Raw genomic sequence first — 20,705 nt, 5'->3', positions numbered from 1 at the left:
TGGACCTTTGATTCAGCAGCGCTTTGGCTCTGAATTTGGCAAATTGTACGGAATCTCATCCCGAGCGCGCATGCGCACAGCGTTGGAAAGCAGTTGCTTCAGCCTATCTGACAGTACAACAAAATTGAAAATCATTCCAAACAGGAAGCTTACTGTTTTTAAGGGCATCATATAGGACGAAAACAACAAGCATGAAGAACTGATGTAACTTGTTAAACTAGAAGGGCACTCGGTAGAGCACACACCTCCGCCACGTAATGCCTGTTCCACGAGAACATATCGGGTCCAATACATTTTTGAAATATCATGTGATGCAATACTATATCGTTTTTGAGCCCTATCACTCAAAGGTGAAGAATCACTTTAAACACTAAATAATTCTCGTATCCAGATCCGGATTTGGATCTTCACCAAAATCAAATCAATTTGTCCTCGTCACACACCCATCCTGTCCACCGAGTTTCGTCTGAATCCATCCACAACCTTTTGAGATGTCGTGCTATTATTATCAGTTTAGCCCGATCTCTCAATGGTGGAAGAATCATTCAAAAAATTATCATATCCGGTTCCGGATTCGGATCGTCACCAAAATTGAATCGATTCTTCCTTGTCATTACACCCAACATGTCCACCAAGTTTTATCCGAATCTGTGCACAACTTTTTGAGATATCCTGTACACAAACAGACAAACAGACAGAAAGGGGTGAAAACATAACCTCCTTCACCTTCGGTGGTGGAGGTAATAAGGTTGCATAAAAGATCAGTGGCGGGAACTGGAATAATTTTTCCTACAACATTTAAAACCTTTATTTTATTTCAATTGAATTATTGATTTAATCTTTGGAGAACACAAGTCACCTGATTTGCACTTCCAAAAACCTCCAATTTAGCAGTACTTGGGCAAAAGTTTATGCCGTCTCAACAAATCAAACTTGCCGCACGCTCTCAGGACGGAGTTGGCAGATGTTTCAGCTCTGGACTGTTCCGCTTGATCCGTTGGCTTCGTATGGTTGACATTGTGCCAGTTATTCAAAGTTCACGAACAAAGTTAATATAGATCGTGCTCGGAAATGCAAAGCAAGAGTTTAAAAGACCCCATGTCCTTTTTTTCTCAAGACTGTGAGGGGTAAGGTGTTCTATGAAGTCTCGAGTTAAGGAAGTAGATCAGAGGGTTCACCAAATACCACTTTGGGAGAAACAGACTGAGTAATTTGTCAGGGTTAAAATATTTCCAAATGTTTGGCAAATTCCTGGTTCTATCATGGTCTACAGAGAGGGAAGATATTGCTTCCTTCCAGAGAATCAGAAAGCTAGTTGAAGAAAATGAGAAACGGGACTGGGTCCGTAACAGTTGCCTCAGGGCACTCCGGCCTCAACAGGGAGAGGAGATGAGAGGATCCCGTTGAGAGCAGTTCAAGACTTCAGCAGTCAGGTGCTGTTGTATGAGGTTAAGGACAGGGAGTGAAAAGTTGAGTACATGAGATTTGGAAGCAAACACAGAGAGGAGACATTCGGCTTTCTCACGAGCAGAGTCGGCTGTCGTGTCTTTTCAGTAATTGGAGGGATGGAGGAGGAGCATCCACCAGAGATGGACTAGACAAAGTGCCATCTGGACTTAGAATACAGGTTCGTGAGTTCAGCCTCGAGGTTGGCCAGACGTGAGTGATAACTCTCGTGAGAGTGGACACATACTTGTTGCAGTCATTGTGGAATGACCAGATTGTGGAGTGACCAGACAATGACCAGATTGCCTTCAGTTCAACTGACCTTCAGTAAAGAGAGGAAAAGTTGTTTTAAGGCCACGACCACAAGATTCGACGTACTAGGGGTGAGAATGTGGGTACGATAGCTGCAGATGAGGTGGAATAAACCTGTGCATGAGAGCATTTTATTGTGGAAGAATTTTGAAGTGACATCAATATCAGGGGCAGTGGAGATAACTATCGTTCTTCCGCTTCCTATATATCCTCTCATCCTTCCTCTTCTCTTTCTTCCTCCTTCCCCATCCCCACTCTTCCTCTTCCTCCCCTTATGATTCCTTTTCAGCCCACCACTTCCCCACCCATCTCCCTCTTATCCAGCAGTGTGGTTATGACACGTTGTCTGCTAGGTATGGATGGCAGAACAGAAAATTGCCTTTGAGAAGAAGAAGCAGGAAGAGTTAATGCAGCAGTACACGAAGGAGCAAGAGATCTACAACAACAGGTGTGTGACGCCCCCACCCCTCTCCCTTGCTTGCAACTTAATAAATATTACAGAATCGCTACGTTTTTCCATCCTACCTCAAAATAGAATTCAGTGGTCTTCCTCAGACGCTGCTGCCTGGCACGGTCCACTTTGACGTGAACTGCTTCACACCATTTATGATTTCATGTTGGAGTGACAAGAACAAAGACTCTGTGGCTGTACCAACAGGCAGATGTTTTATGAAACCCAATGTCAGTGTGATATGCACCTTTTTCATGGGAAGAAGCAAGCACGGATAACATTTGTTTCCAATCCTGAACTCCTGGACAAGCTTTGAATAGGTGATCATGCAGCAGACACAGCAACTCAAGTTGAACAGTTGTCTCTCACCCGTACTTGCTTAATTCTCCAGTAAAAATAGGTCAGTGAGGCAAGGAGCAAGCGAGTCCAGAAAGGAGTGAAGGATTCCAGCATAGAATCTATCCCTTCAAACTTGCAGATGGAATAACTCTTCAACTTTAAGGTGCAAGTGCCGCTCACAAGGACTGAAATGCACAGGCACGTACGTGTTCCTGCATCGACAAGGTCTGTCACAACCCTTGGAACTCGCATGCAGAAGCCGATGAACAACGAGAACTTTTCAAATTTGATGCAACCTGCAATTTTTATAGTTTAAATGTAGCCTGAAGTACAAAGGCACGTTTGCATTTTAGGCCTTCCTATGTGTCTGGTTTTATTGCGATGATCAACTAATTACTGTTTTAATGGTTGCTATGGGAACAATGGAATTTGTTTTGATTATTACCTTTTGATAAGTTGATCAGAATGTTTACTCTGAAAGTTAAAGTAAATAAACTACAACATTTGGCAGTGATATTTAACTTTTGCCGTTAACAACAAATTTTGACGCATTTTTTCCTTCATTTTTTTTTCACATTAATCTGGTAACCTTTGACCTTGATATCATTTGGTTTGTTATTTGAAGCCAGATATATCTGGAGTATCTGAAAACATATATCCTGATCCTGATGTACCATACTATGTTACAGAGTATTGGTGCTGCCGAAGCAGTTTGCCATTGCTTTTCTAGCAGTAGTTACGGTAGGAATTTAGAGTTTGGCCAAGGTGTCGGCGATAGCTCATCTACTCTTCGCGAAACACACCATGGGACCTTTACCGTCCACGAACTAATGCCGGCAGACAGGACGCCCAGTTTAACGTCCATCCGAGGGACGGCACACATTGATGAGTCACCCTGCCTATGAAACACTGGGATGCCAGTTGATAGCTGGGTCAGGATTCAAACCCAGGCTAGACAGCTTCGAGTGTGCTTACCTGCCAACCCCTGAAATATATATATATATATATATATATATATATATATATATATATATATATATATATATATATATATATATATATATATATATATATATATATATATATACCTGTCGGCTATTATTATGCCCGACTGCAATCCCACCTCCTGGTTGATGTGCAGCGGTGCAGAGACTATGTTGCTCGTGTGGCAGATGCCCATTGTTGTTCACAATCTGTGCAGCTTCAGTTATGGGACATAATCTGTGCTTTGCTGCTCCATAAAGCGAGGAGGTTTAATATGAGGGTGAGTCGAAAAGTATCCGCAATGATTTATTTAAAACTGTGTTGTGTTGACTACATTGCTTATTGTACTTGCAAGTATAAGCACAAACTGTCTGCACCATTCTGAAGTAGTTTCAACCTTGAGCAGTCAGTAACTGTGTCGTTGTAAGGGAGCTAACATGACCACTTCGCTGTCCATTTGCACCAAAGAAAAGCAGCGTGCAGTGATACGATTTTTGTGGGCTGAAGGTGTACCAGGGGTAGAAATCCATCGCAGACTTTCAGCACAATATGGGAACAGGGCTTTACCGCAGCGGAGTGTGTATGATTGGATTACCATGTTCAAAAACGGTCACACAAGTGTCACTGATGATGAACAACGTGCATGCCCATACATGTCCACAGCTGAAGAAAAAATTGAACGAGTCCGCACCATAATTCTGTAAAACCAACGGTCGACTCGTGACGAAGTGGCACAACATCTGAACATCAGTCATGGTTCTGCACATGAAATCAACAACAACCAACTTGGCTTTCATCAAGTTTCTGCAAGATGGGTTCCAAAACAACTCACAGAAGAGCAGAAGCGTGACCGTGTGACAATCTACCAAAGCATTTTGAACAGCTTTCCTGATGAAGGGAATGATTTTTTGAGATGCGTTGTCACCGGAGACGAGACGTTGATCCACCATTACAAACCAGAGAGCAGACGCCAGAGTATGGAATGGAAACATCCGACATCACCGGTCAAAAAGAAGTTCAAAAGTCAACCATCGGTTGGAAAAGTGATGTTCACACTATTCTGGGACTCACAAGGCCCAATTTTGGAACACTACCAAGAGGGGGGCACGACGGTAAACAGTGTCCGTTATTGTGAAATACTCCGGGACGAGTTGAAACCAACTATTCGATGGAAACGCCGAGGGCAACTGTCAAAAGGTGCTTCATTGTTGCATGACAGTGCCCATCCACGCACTGCCGCCCATACTGAAGAAACCCTCCGACAATTGAACTTTGAGGTGTTGGACCATCCTCTGTGCAGTTCTGACTTGACCCCTTTCGGACTTCCACCTGTTTGGTCCACTCATATACGCTTTAAGAGGCCACCACTTTGCCAGTGACTAACAACTGAAAGACAGTGCATGTGTGGCTCGTCACTCAGATAAAAAACTTTTTTTCCTGATGGGATACAGAAGCTTGTGAACCGATGGACTAAGTGTGTTGAAAAGGAGGGGGGAGTATGTGGAAAAATGATGCTCTTGTACATGTTGTTCAATTGTAGTTATATTATTTAAATAAAAATATATTGCAAATACTTTTTCACACACACACACACACACACACACACACACACACACACACACACACACACACACACACACACACACACACACACACACACACACACACACACACACACACACACACACACACACACACTCAGGATATATACTTTCAGAAAAGATTACTAGTCAGCTTCGAACTTGAAGTACCCCCGAAGAGCTGTTTCAAGGCCACTTGTTGATATCGTGCCTGATGACTCCCTGGACTGAATGGGGAATGTGCAGGATAATTTATAGAGTTTGTGTGCAGTGTGTGTATGTCTCAAAGAGATTGTGAGTCAACAGAAAGCATAATTTGACTCAAATACTTTCTACCTCTTGTGTACAGCATTCCGACATCCAATGGCTGTCCTTGTTGCTACGAGCCCCCCCCCCCTCACCCCCTTTCACTCTGACTCTTCCAGCATAACCTTTTCCACTTTGTCTCTTGGTCCTTTAGGTTGTTGATGGGAGATGAGAGAGTGAAACACGGTCTCCACTTCATGTATGAAGCACCTCCGGGTACTAAGAAAGGTACATCTTGTAAATTTGCATACCCACCATGGTTGATTGATATTGGTTTGTGACTTTCAATCCCAGAACAAACGACTATGCATTGCTGAAGAAATATGTTTGGAATTTTATTTTGCACTCGGTTTTATTATTTATTTGTTGTGCTTTATTCTGTTGATGTTTGTTCCCCCCCCCCAACCCCACCCCCCCTCTCTCTCTTTACATTTTTCTTGCTGCGTCAGAGATTGAGGTAAGGCTGTTTTGTGTGTTCGTAAAAACCCTTGTTTGTTTGTCCTTCCTGCGTGTCCATGAGCATATTTTGGGGGATTTGCCTGGCATTGTGATTTCTAAGTGGGTGCAGGAAAGAGCGGCTTGATGTGCTTGGCTCACCTTGGTAAGCGGCATTATTGTTTGCTTAGGAGGAGAAGCCGGATGATGATTGCAAGTTCGAATGGCAGAAAGTTGCTCCCCGTGAAAAGTGAGTCACAAGGACAGACCATTGAAGGGCATCTTCGGGGACACACCAAATGTGATTGGCATGTTCTATTTGTTTTTTTTAGTGTGTATGGACGTTGGCAGATATTGCACTTTACACGGATTGCAAGGACATTAGTAGACAACTCGCTATGCTCCTGCGTAACATACGCGGCCTCGTGTTTTTGAACGCGTTCATGCATATATTTCACTGTAAACACAATTAACAATCTCGTTCTTCTCAGATACAATGCTTAATGAGTCCAATGATCAAACTCTTCAGAGAGCTACATGCAATTGTTTCGGAAGGTGCCAGCAAATTATGTCGAAAGTCTGTCCCTGTGACTTACTCACAGTTGAAACTCATATTTCCTCCGTCATGCTCTTCCACGTTGATTACAGCTTGTTGATTATTCACATCCGGTAGTTCAACTTGATCAGGCTTATGACGTTTCGCTCTTCTTCTCGTTTCCAACCGTTCTTCTCTTTCTTCAATGTTCTCTGTCCACCGTCGTTATCGTAGAGTTTCATTTCGGTCTCTTTGTCTACTTGATCTCTCCTCTGATGTTTCATTAGCAGATCTTCGATGGTTGCGCAGAGTTCTCTCATACGGTTCAGCTAAGTTTACACTTTGGGCAGTGTAGCGGGTGGTGTCACGGGCAGTGTAGAGGTTGGGATAGTGGGCAGTGTAGCGTTATCGCTTTAAACTGGAAGGGCACTCGGTCGAGTGCATACCTCCGCCAGGCTGATTAGTTTACGTTTTGTATCCCACTGATAGGTCGGATATGGATTCGGACCGGACCCAAAATCTAATCAGCTTGTCCTTGTCACCTAACCAACTCGTCCATCAAGTTTCGTCCGAATCCGTTCATAAGATTTTGAAATATCGTGCTTTTATATATCGTTTTAGCCCGATCACTCGTTGGTGAAGAATCGCTTAGAAACTTCTCGGATCTCGATCCGAATTTGGATCTTCACCAAAATCGAATCAATTCTTCCTTGTTACATACCCAAGTTGCGCACCAAGTTTTGGTCAAATACGTCCACAACTTTTTGAGATATCCTGCGATATGTAATTTTTACCCGATCACCAAATTGTGAAAAATCACTCAAAAAAAATTTCTCGGATCCAGATCCGGATTTGGACCTTCAACAGAATCTAATCATTTTGTCGGCGTCACATACCCAAGCTCTCCATCAAATTTCGTCCGAATCTGTCCGCAACTTTTTGAGATATTTTGTTCACAAACAGACAGACAGACAGGGGTGAAAACATAATCTCCATCCACCTTCGGTGACGGAGGTAATAAAAGAACTTTGACATAAAAATACACATATTTGTATCAGATGGAGTGAGAGGTATGCGCGGGATGAGACCTGTATCTGACTTCGATCCAGCTATTACACAGCCAATATGATGTGTCTTTGTAGATGCTGCAGAAACATACCTAAGGTGTGTGTGTGTGTGTGTGTATGTGTGTGTGTGTGTGTGTGTGTGTGTGTGTGTGTGTGTGTGTGTGTGTGTGTGTGTGTGTGTGTATGTGTGTGTGTGTGTGTGTGTGTGTGTGTGTGTGTGTGTGTGTGTGTGTGTGTGTGTGTGTGTGTGTGTGTGTGTGTGTGTGTGTGTACACACACACACACACATAGTGAGACAAATCATCATAGTAAATGGAGTTAGAATTTAGTCAAGTGCTCAGATGGCCATACTAGCATTACCCTGTGTTGTCTCGCATGCATTTGCTAATCAACACCTGTTATGACTCAGGTATGCCAAAGATGATGCCAATATCAGAGACAGGCCCTTTGGAATACAGGTAAGATAATCTTCCCCTCTTGCACCTTGTCTGTGTGGTGTGTATGGGCACAATGGATCTTTCATAGGAGTAAAGTAAACTCTTTTTACGTGGGGATGTGTGTGATCTGTCCGATGTGAGTTATTGTGCCCTGTTCAAGCCTTGAACCAATGCTTTTCTTAACACAGAAGCAGTACTGTCCAGGACTGTTATTTAATTGTAGTTGATGAAAATCACTGTGACCATTGCACATTGCCCGTTTTCACTCGCAGTCCACGAGAGGACCCTGTGGAGATCTCTAACCGTTGCCACATTAAAGTAAAACAGTGACTTTGCTCCGATTGCTTTACTTTAACCGTTCAGACGTTCTGGTAAACAGGTAAGCTGAGAGTCTTTTAATGCATTAAGGCTGAGGTTGGTGATGGAGCTAAATAACCAGGCAGCAGGACAACATACCCACCACCAAGCCCTCTCATCTGGTTTCAATCTCAGTTGGAGTTGTACTTAATTATACACCGCTATTGGAGAATGCCGCATCTCGGATGCCATCCTTTGGATAGAGTCTTAAAGCAGGCTATCCTGCTGCTTCTCCATCCAGCTTGGATTGGAATTGTCCATCGCGTAAATGCATATGGTATCTTTCCAGTGTTTAAGGTCATTGTGTCCCGTTACCTTGGCCAAATTCCTATGTGTTGGTTGTGTGATTAGCACTGCCTACAGTACGTGGGAGTCCTGGTTTTGGATATTGAACAGGCAGGATGGACCAACTGTCCTTTTTCTGTGATTTCATTGTCTTGCCTTCGTGATTGGTTTGCTGTTGATGGAGTGTAAATGAAGAAGCTTCATAATTTTACTTTTTTTTAACGAAATGTATTCTTATTACTCGCAACGAGGTTCCTTTCACCCCATGACCCACAAGTTTCTGAACCGTGAGAGAAGCCCTCTTTCCCTACCTTGGTGATGTGCCCGCTTGTATTACATTAGCTTGTGTTTGCAGCTGATTACCGCTGGAGGGCGATGTGATACGGTTATATGATCGCTGTAGGTTCGACACGTGCGCTGCTTTAAGTGCCACAAATGGGGTCACATGAACACTGACAGAGACTGTCCACTTTTTGGCCTCTCGGGGATCAACGCCAGCTCCGTTGCCTCCGAGCAGGCCGGTGCGTAATGACATCATTTCACGTATTATCGTATTTACTGTTGTTGTTTTTAAATGCTGTGTCAGTTGATATTTAGTCTTGCACAATGGACGTGATTTTTAATTAGTTAAAATGGTGACTTTGCAGGAAATAACGATGTTGCGGAAACTGGGCAGTGCTGTCTGTTCCTTTTGGAATCGAAGCAAAACAATGGAAAGAAGCTGACATACTTGGATTCATTAAAGACTTAAATTTTTTGTTTTTATTATTTTTTTTCTTCGAAACTTGTTTGTAATAACTTTAGCGTGTGCACTTTAGCTGCCCCAACCATGCATCCTGCTGAGTTGATGGAACAACTCCGCCACAGCGGCCTGGCCCTGAAGCAAGGCGTGTTGGGTAGAAACATGGAGACGCAAGGTGGCCGCCAGGTAAGGGGGGAACGAGGGGTGGGCCATCCAGCAATGAGAAGTGTTGAATAAACGTTTGTAGCGGCGAGGGAGTGGGAGTGGTGTGAAGGAAGGGAGGTTGTATTCGTGAAAAACATGGGAGTGAAATGATAGCAAGGCCACACAATAATGTCACAAGGAAGCTCACAATCCAAGATCCTTTTTCTTTTGATAACTCGTGCCTTCCATCAATTTTGACTGTCAGGTGTGTAATCCCTTTCTGAGAGGTGTTAATTGGGTTGTGACTGGTAGGTGACAAACTCACCACTTTTGATTTTATGCGCCCTTTTCTCGTACTCACCACAGTTAGCGAAGCTACATCCACCAGGGAAGCAAATCGGTCGATGGCGTGACGGCGTGTGTGCAATGGTGGCGTTCGCTTTCTGGAGGGCAGGAATCCACCAACTCACCATCGTTAGCGAGGGCACGACGCGGTTCGCGAGCTAAGGACGTATGAAATCTCCCCGGCGCACATAATGAGCATCTCGTCCTCGCAAACACAGCGCTCGATCTCTGAAATGCTTCCGCTAATCACGTTGGGAATCCCCGGGTTAAACCAACGTGCGGCATTCCGTTTGCAGCTGAAATGGCCTAACGAGTGCCTTTGCTGTCAGCATGAAGAATTCCCTCTCACCGGCTCCTCGGCCTGCCATCCTGTTTCTCTGTTTGGCATTTAAATAAGTGTTGTTTTTTGAGGTTGCACTTACAATGTTGAGATGGCTCTGCTCTGAAGTTATCGGGCTGAATGTTTCGAGTTTGGGAAATACAAAACTACTTTTAAATCACTCAGGAAAAGAAACTGTCGAGGTTGATTAGATGCTTCTCTTACGTTTCCAAAAGTTTTATGTCAATTTCAAGCCATCACAACATTTAGTTGGTGGAGAAACAGGTGATTTATAAAGTTGTATACAAAATATGCCGAAGGGGGAGGTAGGAATGGGGGACATGAACACAAATGCAGGTTCTGGCTGCTGCAAATTTTTGTTTGTGTTTGGCCAACTTGTTCCAGCAGCTCGTTGGAACCAGTGACGAAGATGATGAAGACGATGACCCCGAGGTGGCTTTCCTCAAAACTCTCAGCATGAAACAGAAGCAAAAGCTGCTCAGGTGTGTGGGGCTCTTGCGTCGTGTGTCGGTCAAAAAGCACGTGGTTCCCGATCTTCTACTCATGGCACTAAAGCTCCAGAACCATTTCACCATGACTCGGATACTCGAGCTATGGATGCGAGCATGTGCAGCTGAAGAGCAGTGGCCAGGTTGAAGGTCAAATTGTTTCCTCAACCAGTGATGGAGAGATTCACTCGTTTCTCAAGGTGTTGGTTCGTAGCTGGCTGCATCAGCCATCTGTGTAAAGTTTTGGGAAAGCATCAGGTTCGACTTTATTTTTGTACTGCTTGCCTGATTCCTCGTACTGACTTTCCGGTTTCCTTGGATTAAGGAAGGTCACTGTGAAAGGTGGTACAATTGAGGACATGATCCATTTTCCTTGACACAAAGTTTTTTTTTCATACGAGCTTTGATAATGAGATAAAAATTATTACCCTCGCCAGAGAGGGTATTGCATTTGGGTCCGTTTGTCTGTTTGTCTGCACGGAACATGAGTATGTCTATTAATTACATACTATTGGAATGATAATGATACATCATGATAACTAAATAATAATGATTATGATAATGGTACATGATGATAATAATCATGACTGGAACATCATGATAATGATAATGGAACATAATAATGATAACGACAATGATAACTTGGTCCATCATGATGACAATAATCATGACAATATTGAAAATGATAATAATGAGGATAATACTTATGATAATGGTACATGGTAATCGTGGTGCGTGAGTATGTCTATTTATTACATACTACTTTATTGGAACGTGAGTATGTCCATTAATTACGCACTATATAAATGTGAGTACTTCTATTAATTATGTTATGTCTGAATGTGAGTTGGACCATTAGTACATCTACATTTTAGACCTTTATAGACCCCTTTATACTCTTCAGATCGCTTGGACCCTTTTTAGACTTAAGATCCTGTAGACACTTTAAACCCCTTTCGACCCCTGAGATCCTTTCCCTGAGACATTTTGAACCCTGAGACCCTTTAGACCCCTAGGATCCCTTATAGACACATTTTTACCCTTTAGATACATTTTTTTTCTCTTTAGACTTTTTTCAGACCTTCATACCTTTTATTGACCTTTAGACCCTTGAGATAATTCAGATGCTTTAGACCTTAAATTACACCCTTTTGACAATTTAGATGCTTTAGACCTCTTTCAACCTTTTCAGGCTTTCTAACCTTTTCAGGACTTTCGACCTTTGCACCTTTTGACCTTTTTGCACCTTTCAACCGTTTTGCACCTTTTGACATTTGCACCTTTCCACCTTTTCATACCTTTGCCCTTGAGACCATTTAGACCGTTCATTTGCAATGAATAATATAAGTGTTGTTTTTTGATTTAGTAAATGGGATTTAGCAATGATTTAATAAATCCTTCAATTTATTTGCCACACAAGATACACCACATAAAACAAGTCCTGGTGAGGGTCTGCAATCTCTGATTAATCTTTCTAGGTTATTAATTGTACTAGCAGAGTACCCGCCCCACAGGTGATCTCGCTCCATGTGTGCAACACGTTCTTCTGGCACATCCCTTTATTTGGGTAGTGTATCCCTTTTACAGAACGCTGCCTCGATCGCTCCTGAAAATAAAAATAACCTGCGTACTAAATTGCGTAAAAAGAACCTGCGTAATAATCTGCGGGTTAGGTACATGAAGCAAAAACGTGTGCACTGCTTATGTGTGTATGCAATGCATCGTGGTTATATAGCTCGGATAATTCCAATTGCATCCACTCCCCCCTCTCCACCACCCCGCCCTCACAAAACAAAAAAATACCAAGATGGGTGAAAAGAGGTATTTGTTTTTTTTCAAAAATTTATGGAATCAAGTGAAATTTACTCAGGCACAACTTCAGGGTATCCTCATTAATCCCTCAAAGTTTCAACTTCCAAGGTCAAATCCTCTCAAAGGAGTAGATTATACATGTATACACACACACACACACACACACACACACACACACACACACACACACACACACACACACACACACACACACACACACACACACACACACACGCCATAGCTCCATTATACTGTATATCGATTAATTTTTCGGTTTTTATAATTTGAACTGTGAACTTCATTTTTAACACTACCAGGTTCGGTTTATGAGGTGCTGACATCACTCTCATCCTGAAACATTATTGTTACAATTTATGTACGTTTGTGTAGAGTTTGGTTCAGCATTTGTACCACAGTGTGCTCTTGGATGTCCGAGTTGGTGCAGTGTTTTAAAATTGTTTTCTTTTTTAATGCATCTCTGTCTCTTGGGAGAGATTTGCAAATGATTGGCTTCAGTTGTTGTTTATATTCTTCATTCTCATAACAAAATTAAATTTAAAGAATTTAATACTACCTTTTTATTCCCATCAGGAAACTTGATCGTTTGGAAAAGAAGCAGAAAAAGGAGAAAAGGAAGAAAAAGAAGAAAAATGATAAACGACGAAAGCATTCTTCTACTTCTGAGTCAGGGAGCCAATCGTCAGAATCTGATTACGATAGGGAAACAAAAAAGAAGAAGCAGGACAAAAGAGAGCAGGAAGTTTCTTCATCTTCTGAATCCTCAAGTGAGTCTTTGAAGCCGAAAGATAAGTCAAAATCAAGTGGGAAAAGTAATGTGCTTTCTGAGAAGACACGTTGGAATAAAGATGGTCAGGATAAGAGGAAAGAGTGTCACAAGGATTTGGAGGAACGTCGACAAGATGTACAGCAGATGAAGAGTCTAAAATGGAGTGGCCAAGATGGGAGTGAGAGAGTGTGGGAAAAGGGCAAGCGAGATGGGAGGGGGCAAGAAGAAAGAGAGAGGAAAGAGGACGTGCGATATGAGAGGAGGCAAGGAGGAAGAGAGAGGGAAGAGGCCATATGGTTTGGGAGGAGGCAAGGAGAAAGGGAAGAGGGAACCCGGGATGGGAGGGGACAATGGGAAAGAGAGAGGAAAGAGGGCGTATGGTGTGAAAAGAGGCGAGGGGAAAGAGAGAGGGAAGAGGATGGGAGGGAGGGTGAAGAGAAAGAAAGAAGGAAAAGGGCCTCAAGGATGAGAGGGTGTGAGGGGAAAGAAGGAGGGAACAAGGCATATGATATGAGAGGAAAGAGAGATGGAAGACAGCGTGCCACACGGTAACAAGCAAGGGGAAAGAAAGAGAGAAGATTATTGTGGGATGGGAGGAGGCAAGGGGAAAGACATAGAACATGTGGGATGGGAGGAGGGTGAGGGAAAAGAGAGGGGGAAGAGGGCATCTGGGATCAGTGGAGGTGAGGGGAAATAGGGTGTTTGTGGGAATGGAGGAGGATGAGGAGAAAGAGATGGAAATGTGGCAGATGGGAAGGAGCAAGGGGAAAGAGCGAGGGAAGAGGGCATTTCGCATGGGAAGGGATGAGGTGAGGGGAAAGAGAGGGAAACAGGGCATATGATATGAGGAAAGAGAGAGGAAAGATGTGTGGGATGGGAGGAGGCGAGGGGGAAGAGGATGTGTGTGCTGGGAGGGGTGAGGGGAAAGAGAGAGAGAGAGAGAGAGAGAGAGAGAGAGAGAGAGAGAGAGAGAGAGAGAGAGAGAGAGAGAGAGAGAGAGAGAGAGAGAGAGTGAGTGGGGTGAGTGGGGTGAGTGTTGCAGGATGTGGAGGGGGTGGGTGGAAGAGAGGCAAGAGGTGATACGTGAGTGGGAATAGAGAGAAAAAGGTGTTTGAGATGAAAGGCAAGAGGGTTGTGGGGAAGTGGGTGGTGGGTAAGTGGATGGGATGATGGGAAAGAGGGAGGAGGGTGTGAAAGATTTGAAAGTTTGAGGGGAAAGAGGGTGTGCGCGATGGTAAGGGGTCACAAAGAAGAGGTAAAGAGCTTACACGATGAAATGTTTTGATGGACGCTTGGAGAGAGATTGGAATGAGTGCGGGTGCAAGGGCTTCAGTTGGAAGGAATCGAATGGTTGGGAGGAGGTAAAGCAATAGAAAGAGAAGTGACAGAAATGGTGGGTGGAAATGAGGGGGGTCATTTTAGAGCATTAGAGAGAGAGACAGACAAAACAAAACCATACAAGGTGTAGCTGGCCCAGGGAAGAGGTGAGGACTGAGCAGGAACAAAGAGGGAGATCATGATGACAATTCGACAATGACTGGTGGAGGGACAACAGTGATCGCAGTGGTTATTATTTTTATTTATTTACTTTTTTGTCTCAATTTTTTGAAACATATGATAAAAAGTTTAAGGTGCCGTATTGAGTGTAATTTGAGGTTTATTAATGTGATGCCTTTTACCTGCATTAGGTTATAAAAGCATATCATTCTGATGCCCTTTAATCTTTTGGAGACCATTTTTTGTGTAAAAAAAAACCACACACACACACACACACACACACACACACACACACACACACACACACACACACACACACACACACACACACACACACACACACTGTAGAATATGCAATAAAGCAGTGTGATGCAATGTTAGACCTTGCCTCTCAGTTGTCTAACCTGGGTTTGAAACTCGGCCCACATATAAGCTGCCATCTTTGTGTTTCACAGGCAGGGTGATTCATCAATGTGTGTGCCGTCCTTCGGGTGGATGTTAAAGAGCAGGTTTTGGGTCGCTGATGACTTCGTGTGATTCGAAGGTTGTAATCACATTAATAATCGTTGGGCAATTATTTTCTTACATTTGAAACTCAAAATATGCTAAAATTAACTTTTAAGTCAAAACTTTTGTCAGTGATCGAAAAACAGACCGGAATTTACCGAAGATGCTATGACGTCACGTTGTCCGAAAACTTCGTGAACATTCGGAAACAGCGTGTGAACAATTGCAAGATGCGAATCAGAGAGTGATTTCAGCGGCGATGAAATTGAGTGTTTTCATTCCGATATTGCCGAGGACGAGTCGGAAGATGATGGGAATTTATACTATGGAGTTTCTGGCCCTGAGCCATATAAATTTGAGCCACTTGCAAGTGCCAGAAAACAACCTATTTTGTGTACAAGTGGCAGGAAACGGCCTATTTCGTGTACAGGTGCCAGAAAACAACCTATTTCATGTACAAGTGGCAGGACTGACTGCCCGGCAGTTCACGCTGACAGACTCCACCAGACAGATTGGTTTGTAGATTTTCATTTTCTTGTTCGATGCATAAAATAATGTAAAGTTTGATTCGTCTGTGACTTGAGATAATAATTTTTAACCCTCTCGCCACTCAAGAGTCAGAAATAGAATGAATCAATAATGGACCCAAATATATTATACACTGTAGCCTTGGCGTTGAAGTCTTTCTGACAGCTGAGCTTGACCCCAGCGAAAGTGAACAGTTAGAACAAACCCAAACTTTCAAGAGACTGTTGTGGCATATAAATACCAAAACATGTTTAGCCTCATTGGGAAATATTCTACCAAATTTAGAAAAAAAGTGGAAAATTGATCAATTTTTTACAATTGAAATGAAATAGCCCAATTTGCTGATTCTGTTGAAAAAGTAATTTAATCAACAATAAAGTTGATTTGTTGAGAAATTTTTTCATGCTTGTGTTTTTCAGAAAGTTTATTTATGTGTTTTTCCATGTACTCTTTAAGAATACATTTCAAGGTTTTTCTCACTTAAACTCAACAATTGATTCTATGACAGAGCAGTATCTGGAGAACTTGTCAACCAACAACTCATATTCACAGAGTGGTGATCAGAGGTGTTTCTGCCTTCTTAATCCTCTGCTGTGAAATGGTCACCACAAATGACAAGTCTATCCAAAGGGTCCTCTTTACCCGTTTTCTTTGGGGGAAAATTCGCCCGTTTTGGTTGTACAAATCTTATCCATGCCGGCGATTGTTTGATTCCTTCGGGAATCGGTGGGAACGATTACCCGTTTTTCAGCCATTTTCACAAAACATGACGACACACGTACGAGGCATGATCTACAAATATCCAAAAAACTTTGTTCTACATAATTTAAAATAAAAAAGGATAATATAGAGAGTTGCAAGCTCAAAAAAAGCGAAAGAACGGCCCGCTGAACTGGAGACTTCTTCAATGAGTGAGTGAGCGTCCGCTTTGTTTTGGAGAATGTGACGTCACCATCCATATATGGCACGCGGCTGTTTTTTTCAACAGCCTCGAGAAATAACAACTTCGGAGTTAAATTTCATTAATTTTCCCAATAGTTAGGCAACCACAATAGTTTGCATCGAACTATTTAATGCACATATAATCATATTGATAAATTTTCAGAACATGTTTGGTGACCCGCAACCTGCTCTTTAAACTGGGCATCCTGTCTGCGGGCATTCGTTGGTGGACGTTAAAGATCCCACTGTGTCCTTCGCAAAGAGTAGGCAAGCTATTGCCAGCCCCAAAGCCAAATTCCAAATTTCTGCCCTCACCTTAGTTGAATGTCAGGTTTGGCCTGCCGGTTTGTGAAACAATTGGGTTAGGTTTTCCCCAGTCAACCCCACAAGAATGTCGGAATAATTGCGGCCATTAAATAATAAGACGAAGAAGAAGAAGAGGAAGAAGATGTGATGTTACACCTGCACAACTAATCCATCAACAAAGGCGATGGTTTGGCCAGCAAGGGAGTTTGGGCTGGGTCCATTGCTGAATGGCGTCTGGAGTGACCTATGCATGTCCAGATTCCCAGGGACCACCAGTGCTTGCCTAATTGTTGGGGACGTTGGATAGTTATATTATGAACCACGAGGTCGTTCTTATATGGCATGCATCCCCAGTTGGTGGGCACAACGCATTTGCATAACATTCCCATCTCTCGTGGATAGTTTGGTGGGAATGGAATTTGTATGTTTGTGGTTGCGGCGAGGATGTTCAAAGATACCCGATAAACCCACGCGTTGCCTCTCCATTTCATTGATCAAATGGATCATGGAGATGAGAATTTACTATTTGAGCATAGACTTTGGTCTCTCACAGTTTGAGCATAGACCGAAGGGTCGGTCTGAATCTCAGATTTTTATTCGTTGTAAGTATACATGGAGAGGAACGGATTTGCATTCACATTGCAGTGCATATACAAACATGCATTCTGATGCACGTATGGGCATTCAATCTGTTGCACTATGGGTGTGTATGTTTGAATGTGCATTCTGGTCTATGTTCGAGCGTATATTCTGGCACATTGATTATATGTAGTTGATATTACTGCGTTCTATTGAGTAGAGAATGAATAACCCCACCCCTCTCCCTCTTGCTCGTCCCCACCCCTGTCCCACTTGTCAGTCCCCTCCCCTCTCCCACTTGGCCGTCCCCACCCATCTCCCTCTTGCTCGTCCCCACCCCTGTCCCACTTGTCAGTCCCCTCCCCTCTCCCACTTGGCCGTCCCCACCCATCTCCCTCTTGCTCGTCCCCACCCCGGTCCCACTTGTCAGTCCCCTCCCCTCTCCCACTTGGCCGTCCGCACCCCTCTCCCTCTTGCCGGTTCCCACCCCTCTCCCACTTGCCCGTCCCCACCCCTCTCCCACTTGTCCGTCCCCCCCCCTCTCCCACTTGTCTGTCCCCACCCCTCTCCCTCTTGCCCGTCCCCACCCCTCTCCCTCTTGCCCGTCCCCACCCCTCTCCCTCTTGCCCGTCCCCACCCCTCTCCCACTTGCCCGTCCCCACCCCTCTCCCAGTGATTTGCCGTGTGAAAAGGGGTGGGGGTTCGAGTGGTGGTAGTTCGAAGGTATTTTTATGCGAGTTAAAATGTAGATTGGTGGTGGAATATACGAGTGGGGGTGTGCTTACACATTCTAAGCAATAACGAAGCGTGCTTCCCCATTGTCTCGGGTCACTCACCTGCATTTATTTTATTTATTTATTTATTTATTTATTTATTCTTTTACAGATGCTTTCCAACGGTTCTGTGATTTCCCCCCCCCCCCCGGTGTATCGGTTTCGATGTCCATCGGCATGCGAAATTTCAGCTTTCTACATTACCCAGAAGGTACCGAACATTATTATCAGTCAGTAAGTCAGTCTCTGAGTCAATGAGTGAGTGAGGGGTTAGAATGAGCTTTATATATTAGATAAGATTCGATCTTGAGCCGTTCTCTATGCAGAGCATCGGTGCTGACGAAGCAGTTTATATATGGCTGGAGTTACAAACCTGGGTGGGACGCCACTCCGACACAGGAGGTTTGGACAGGAATTTGTAATTTGGCTAGGGTGCCGGTGATAGCTCGCCGACTATTTGGAAGGGCACCATTGGGTCTTTAACGTCCACTAACCAATGCCATCAGACGGGACGTCCAGTTTAACGATCATCCGAGGGACAATTACACACATTGATGAATCACCCTGCCGGGATGACAGTTTGTAGCTGAGTCGGGATTCAAACCCATGCTAGAAAGTTTCAAGGTGAGAGTGCCGTACCTCTAGGCCATGCTGCCACCCAAAATATAAGATTGGTTGTAACTAGCTGGAACCCGCAGAACATCTGCTCAATGTAAAATGTGACTTCAAGTCCTCAACTCCTACCACCCCTCCCAAACCTCAAGTCATCAATTCTCCTTGCCTCTCAAATTCTCAACCTCTCCCACCAAACCTGAAAGCTTCAATCCCCTCCCCACTCCAAGCCTTCAAACCTGCTCTCCCCCCACCCCCAACAACAACTCCGATCCCCCCCCCACCGAAAGTCCTCAACCTCCCCCTCTCAAATCTTTCCCATATTTGCTCTCCCCCATCTCCTCTCTGTCCTACCTACTCCCACTCATAAAAGTGAAAGGACATACATTGATCGTTACATATTTAATATCACTTCACCAAATTCACTGAGTTTGAAGTTGTATAACTTGGAACCTCCTGATCACAACTCGGGAATAAACGACTAATTTAGTATTCTGGTGTATTTTGTAACACACAAATCTTTCGAATAGCATTTTTTACCAGGTTTGGTAAAAGTAAAAAAAAAAATATATAAACCCCGCTTTCAATTCCGACCAACCCGCTTTTCGTTGCGTCCAATTTGCCGTGTGTGTTTATTTACTTCACATAATATGTGAATTACATGTCCAGACACATGTGAGATACAGTTTGTTTATAAATTCTGCACGAAAGTCTTCTTTGGACGGTATATAGTAGACTGCTGCCTCGATCACTCCCGAACAAAACATGCATTACCTTATTTTCTCTGCATGGGTTGTAATCAAAATGTACCTTTGTTTCCTCAAAACGTACCTTTATTTCATGTTAGAAGGCGTGTTGTTCGGTCTTCAAACGTACACCAGAGGCTGGAAGGCTCAGGCCCTAAGGCCTTGTAAGTGGCGACCAAAATGGTGGATGTATGATATGATTTTTTTTTGAAGTTCATTTGTGGGTAGAGTCATGCCAGCTGTCCAACGAATGAGCAGAAAGAGAGAACCAGATGGAGCAATCTGTCTACTTTTATATACTGTATATTGATTATAAGGTCGATTGGTGGTAGTTATGTGACGATAGCCATGAGCTTTTGAATGAGGGATTTGTGATGTTTGTTGAATCGTTATGGGATACTGTGCTATTTTATGAAGCTGTACTATTTACAGACAATTCTTTGGGGTAGGTGCTCATTGGTAAAACACGTTTTTACCAAGAAGATGTGCTGTGGACGTTTCTTGCTTTAAACGTGTGAAAGAGTTCAGCAGAAGTGTGCACCTTCATTGAAAAGCCTCCGCAGGCACGCTCAGAAAGGTAAAGATCAAATTCATTTTCCAATTTCTATTTTAAATATCATCATGTGTTGTATAATGTATTGTATCACAAGGTCGTTCGTACCAAGTGGGGCTGAGTAATGATCATTGCAGTATACGGACTTACCAACCAACATGGTGCGAGGAGGGTTCTCTGCAAATTTTCCAACCATCATGGTGTGGGGATAGTTCTGTACGAATTACGAATCAACATGGTGCGAGGAAAGTTCTGTACGCATTACCAACCACCACGGTTCGAGGAGAGTTCTGTATGAATTACCAACCACCACGGTTCGAGGAGAGTTCTGTACGCATTACCAACCACCATAGTGCAGGGATAGTTCTGTACGAATTACCAACCAGTATCCCAGAACTCTCCTCGCACCTTCAGAAGGATATAATATAAAGCAAAAAACGTTTCTTTTCTTCGTACATGACGCCACGACT

General features: G+C 43.5%; 1 protein-coding gene across 1 annotated transcript; it reads left to right on the top strand.

Moving 5' to 3' along the window:
* Positions 1 to 2,117: 2,117 nt before the first annotated feature.
* On the top strand, positions 2,118 to 14,199 carry CIRSR (corepressor of RBPJ and splicing regulator). The gene is made up of 9 exons (XM_085872172.1): positions 2,118 to 2,206; positions 3,238 to 3,289; positions 3,690 to 3,812; positions 6,045 to 6,103; positions 7,865 to 7,913; positions 8,938 to 9,055; positions 9,353 to 9,462; positions 10,490 to 10,587; positions 12,997 to 14,199. The coding sequence occupies exons 1-9, from the start codon at positions 2,118 to 2,120 to the stop codon at positions 13,742 to 13,744; spliced, it is 1,446 nt and encodes a 481-aa protein (XP_085728298.1). The 3' UTR covers positions 13,745 to 14,199.
* The last annotated feature ends 6,506 nt before the right edge of the window (positions 14,200 to 20,705 follow it).

The sequence above is a fragment of the Eptatretus burgeri genome, chromosome 3, assembly GCF_056783735.1.
Source record: "Eptatretus burgeri isolate ZD-2024b chromosome 3, Ebu_testis_v1, whole genome shotgun sequence".
Taxonomy (NCBI): Eukaryota; Metazoa; Chordata; class Myxini; order Myxiniformes; family Myxinidae; genus Eptatretus; species Eptatretus burgeri.
The sequence above is the reverse complement of the archived record's forward strand: the minus strand, read 5'-3'. Positions and strand labels throughout refer to the sequence as shown.

Excerpts from the sequence above, each read along its gene's own strand:
- CIRSR (XM_085872172.1), top strand. The coding sequence starts at position 2,118 with ATGGCAGAACAGAAAATTGCCTTTGAGAAGAAGAAGCAGGAAGAGTTA. Across the intron at positions 6,104-7,864 it reads AAAGTTGCTCCCCGTGAAAA|GTATGCCAAAGATGATGCCA; the intron begins GTGAGTCACAAG and ends GTTATGACTCAG. Across the intron at positions 9,056-9,352 it reads CGTTGCCTCCGAGCAGGCCG|CTGCCCCAACCATGCATCCT; the intron begins GTGCGTAATGAC and ends TGTGCACTTTAG.